The sequence below is a fragment of the Natator depressus genome, chromosome 13 (assembly GCF_965152275.1).
Source record: "Natator depressus isolate rNatDep1 chromosome 13, rNatDep2.hap1, whole genome shotgun sequence".
In the NCBI taxonomy this organism is placed as follows: domain Eukaryota; kingdom Metazoa; phylum Chordata; order Testudines; family Cheloniidae; genus Natator; species Natator depressus.
The window spans coordinates 32,613,311-32,618,529 of NC_134246.1; the positions used below are offsets into that span (position 1 = coordinate 32,613,311).

The 5,219-nt window shown below is 45.0% G+C and overlaps 1 protein-coding gene across 1 annotated transcript; it reads right to left on the minus strand.

Moving 5' to 3' along the window:
- Positions 1 to 831: 831 nt before the first annotated feature.
- LOC141997452 (olfactory receptor 11A1-like) lies at positions 832 to 1,779 on the minus strand. Its single transcript, XM_074969833.1, has one exon. The coding sequence runs from the start codon at positions 1,774 to 1,776 to the stop codon at positions 832 to 834; it is 945 nt and encodes a 314-aa protein (XP_074825934.1). The 5' UTR covers positions 1,777 to 1,779.
- Positions 1,780 to 5,219: the final 3,440 nt, after the last annotated feature.

Genomic DNA, 5,219 nt, shown 5'->3' on the forward strand with positions numbered 1-5,219 from the left:
CTCAGGTCTGCACCTAAGAGTTAGGTTGACCTAGCTACACTGCTCAGGACTGGTGATAGCACTTGGTTGTTTTCCCTGTCAGACAACCCATCAACATTGCCCTGGCTGGGGACTCCCCCTGCAGAGGAAGAAATCTCCAGGTGTTTCTCTGGCCGGTTTCAGATCTCTGTGCTCTATGACGGGAGACCATTTGAATGGTCATTGGGCCAAAGAGAGAGTGTGTGGATTCATAACTTGGTAGTTAGCGCATTCACCTGGGAGGTGGTAAAACCACATGGAAGTCCCTGGTCCAATGATTATTTAATTATTTAAACAAAGTGGAAGAGTTTGACAGGAGAGATGGGGACACATCCTGTCCCTTGTCCCCACCCCAAGCCCCCTAAGCAGCACCCTAACCACTCACCTGAGAGATGGGAGTCCAAGTTCAAATCCATTATCTGCATCAGGCAGAGTGGGGAATGACCCTGGGCCTTCCACATCCGTGGTGAGTACACTAACCCAGTGGTTCCAGGTCTTCCAGGAGGGACATGAACTCATCGAGAGATTTGCCATGTTTTACGACAGGTACACAAAAAAGCATTAGCAAAGTCAGTACAAACTAATATTTCATACAGCCAAGGCCTTGTTGAAACCGTTCTGTGCACTATACACTGAAATGGAAGTACAAGATTTATATTCCAATTGATTTATTTTATAATTGTATGGTAAAAATCAGAAAGTCAGCAATTTTTTTAAATAAGAGAGTGCTGTGACACTTTTGTATTTTTATGTCTGATTTTTACAAGCAAGAAGTTTTGAAGTGAGGTTAAATTAGAGGGTATGCCAGGTAAATCAGACTCCTGAAAGGAATTTACTGACTGCTTTTCTTAGGGCCTTTTTTACCTCCTTGTTCCTCAGGCTGTAGATGAATGGATTGAGCAGGGGCGTCAGGATGGTGTAGAAGATGGAGAACACTTTGTTCAGGTCTTGTAGTGTCTTAGTTTTGGGGAGGAGATAAACAATGATCAGGGTCCCATAGAAAGTTGTAATCACAATGAGGTGAGAGGAGCAGATGGAAAAGGCCTTTTGCTGCCCAGTGGTGGAAGGGATTCTCAGGATGGAGGTGATGATACAAATGTAAGATGTTACAGTTAGTAGAGATGGGGGCAGTGAACATACACCCGACAGGACAACACCCAAAAGTTTTATCAGACGGGTGTCGCTGCAGGAGAGGTCTATCACTGGGGTGAAGTCACAAAAGAAGTGATCAATCTTACCGGGGCCACAGAAAGGCAGTTGTGACATCAAAGAAGTTGTTATGGTAACAGGCAAAAACCCATTTATCCAAGACCCAGCTGCTAGCAGGACACAGAATCTGCCATTCATACGGGCTCCATAGTTCAGTGGTTTGCATATTGCTAAATACCGATCATAAGACATTGCAGCTAAGAGATAACATTCTGTGGCTCCAAATAAACCAAACAAATAATATTGTGTGAGGCAGCGCTGGACAGAAATGGTTCTATCCCCCGTCAGGAGACTGGCCAGCAGCCTGGGCAGGATGGTGGAGGTGTAGCAGGTCTCCAAGCAGGACAAGTTCCCCAGGAAGAAATACATGGGAGTGTGCAAGTGCTGATCAGTTACAATGAGTGTAATGATGAGGATGTTCCCTACCATGCTCAAAATGTAGATCACTGAAAAAAGAAGAAAGAGAAGAATTTGCAGCTCCGGGAGATCCCCAAATCCCAGTAGAATGAATTCTGTAGCAGTTTTATTGCTCCAGACTCCACTGGCCATAGGTAGTAGTTAAAGAAAATCCCACATCCCCTGAAAGAGAACATAAAAATATATTTGAAGATTAACACACTAGCAGCAATTAATGCCATAAGCTTCTTTTTTTTAATGTCTTCTGCTGGTCACTAGAGGAATGCAACCCAAGCTGTAAACTGACAGACAACTCAATGTCTGTAACAGATTTTTGATCTCCAAGAACAGCAGCTTAAAGACACTGTCGTTCTAGATGGACGCTGAGTTTATGACACCAAATATCAGGCGAGGTATTCATCTGGTACAGAAGTACAGGTTATATCAGCATGAAGAACTGCATGGAAAGCACCGGAAGTCCTTTTTATTACTGACCTAGGCACAGAAAGTGGGAATGTGCTAATAAAGTTTGCGGATGACACGAAGCTGGGAGGTATTGCCAATACAAAGAGGGATCGGGATATCATACAGGAAGATCTGGATGACCTTTTAAACTGGCATAATAGTAATAGGATGAAATTTAATCGTGAAAAATGCAAGGTCATGCATTTAGGGATTAATAACAAGAATTTCTGTTACAAACTGGGGACGCATCACTTGGAAGTAACAGAGGAGGAGAAGGACCTCGGAGTATTGGTTGATCACAGGATGACTATGAGCCGCCAATGTGATATGGCCATGAAAAAAGCTAATGTGGTCTTGGGATGCATCAGGCGAGGTGTTTCCAGTAGAGCTAAGGGGGTGTTAGTTGTACCATTATACCGTTACCTTTATACAAGGTACTGGTGAGACCTCATCTGGAATACTGTGTGTAGTTCTGGTCTCCCATGGTTAAGAAGGATGAACTCAAACTGGAACAGGTACAGAGAAGGGCTACTAGGATGATCCGAGGAATGGAAAACCTGTCCTATGAAAGGAGACTCAATGAGCTTGGCTTGTTTAGCCTAACTCAAAGAAGGCTGAGAGGGGATATGACTGCTATCTATAAATATATCAGAGGGATAAATTCCGGAGAGGGAGAGGAATTATTTAAGCTCAGTACATAAGTTAGGGGTTTGTTACAGGAGTTGGTGGGTGAGATTCCATGGCCTGCGTTGTGCAGGAGGTCAGACTAGACGATCATAACGGTCCCTTCTGACCTTAAAGTCTATGATTCTATGATTCTATAACAACAATCTTTTATTTTATTTTTGTGCTGGCTTTAAGAAAATTGGTCAGCTTCATGGAGCTGCATGAATTTGTCATGTTCTAGAACAGGGGTTCTCAAACTGCAGGTCATGACCCCTCAGGGGGTCACGAGGTTATTATGTGGGGTATTGTGAGCTGTCAGCTTCCACCCCCAAACCCTGCTTTGCCTCCAACATTTATAATAGTGTTAAATTTTTTTGAAATGTTATTTTAATTTATAAGGGGGGTCGCACTCAGAGGCTTGCTGTGTGAAAGGGCTCACCAATACAAATGTTTGAGAACCAGAACATTAAAATATTTGGAAAGCCCATTCAGTGTATTCTCTGCAAGGGTGTTTTGTTTGATCCCACCCCATGCTGCCCTGGTCTGCAGAATGCAAGCCAGGAGCATCAAACCGGGATTTCAGAGGACCGAGCATTTACATGGTGAACCAGAATGGCCAGAGTTACACTATCAAGAGTTCAAAAACAACCCAAAGATAAAATTCAGAGGTTTGAAAAGGGATATCCCCCTGTCTTAGCGTATAGGACAATTAAATGGCTAATTAAATGGGTGGGTTGGAAGAAAGCTGATTTGTGCACCTACCTCTTAAGTAGCTTGTGCAGGAGACAGGATACTACACTGTGTGGATCAATGATCTCATCTGATCAAGCCGTTCCTATGGTTCCAAACTATACTCCTCAGGCTGATAGTTCCAAACCTGCCTTGGGGAGCGGGGTGCACAGTAAAGAGGGTATGCAAAGCTCAGCCTATACAGCTAAAACATTGTTAGCATCTATCTAGCACTAAGTTTCTCAACAGCTCAGGGAGGCAGATCCCCTCCTGAAAGGTAAAACACAGCCGTGAGCAGGGAGGATGGACTTTATCAGCCGCTCACTCTTGTCCATCTGCAATTCTGATTTAACTGAAAAGAGTCTTGAAGGTTGATTCACCTCTAAAAAGGGTCTATTTCAAGCTGGAATCGTTTGATAGGACTCCTTTTTTCAGGATGAAGGTTCGACTGTCCGTCTTCTAATGTCATCTGTCCATGTAGCTGATTTCCTTCAACAAGCAGATTCCAGTCTGGATGTCCTAGTTCTGCTGCGTGTTTGGTGTACGTTGTGCCTTGTCTAAAAGTGCCAGTCTCTGGTGTCTCATTATTTACCCTTCCTGCAAGAAGGTGAAATCTCCCAGGACACTTCTGCAGATGGGATTTTTGAATCCATGTCTAGGACAACTGGGACATTGTTAAGAACGTCAAACTCCTAACCTCAAAAGGAACGAGTTGGAGGACATAGAACTTCTAACCTTCTTCATTTTCTCTCTCTTTACCACGTATATTAAATGCCCCCAAACTTTGTGAAAGCAGAGTTAAGGTTTCCCAGAGGTGAATCGTGCCCTTCCAGAATGAGGAAAGTCATTAAACTTAAACCTCTGAAAACCAGGCAGTGGAGAGTTAAAGTACACCTATGTCATTGCAACATGACTTTAACTCTGATTCCTGGAGCAGGCAATAGCCATCACATCTAAGTATGTCGTGGGGGTGCAAAGGTTAAACCACCAATGGAAGTGGTAGCATTTTCTAGCTCTTAATGTCTCCAGATCAAGACCAGAATATGCTTTTGTCAAACATAAGTGATTAGACTCAATGCAAAAGTGACTGGAGAAATTCTCTGGCTTGTTATACAGGAGGTCAGGCTACAGGGTCTGTCGGTCCCCTTTGATTCTGAAATCTACAAACCCATAATCGAGAGATGTGAGGAAGGACTAAAAGAATAGGGTGTTGTTGGGGGGGTGTCCCACAGATTTGAAATCCAGCCTGTGTCTGCCTGTGCTCCAAGTGTGTTCGCGGTATGAGGCGTAGCTGTGTTGAACCGTGGAGGGATTTGCTGGAGCAGCTTGTGATCAGATCTGTTGCTGTGCTACGAAGCTGCGCTTTGAGAGATCGATGGCTCATTGCAGCACTGAGTCCTGTCGGAGGGGCCAATGGAACTATTTGGACCAGGCTCATGCACGGGGGACAGGAATAGGGGATCAAACACCCCCAGAGAAGGAGGGCCCCCCCAGATCCCAGCTGGGGCTATGGCAGCTGCTGCCTATTCCCTCCTTTGTCTGAGGTGTGTCCCTCTCTGTCTCCTGGCCATTGCCCTGAGCAATGGGGCTGTGAATAAGAGGTGTCTCTCCTTACCTCCCCCACCCCCATACCAACCAGCTGGATGGGAGCAGGGGAGGGGAGGGGCAAGGGGTGGAGGCTTCACACCGGATAGGAGAATGTGGAGGTGACAATCCTCCTTCCATCCACAGCCATG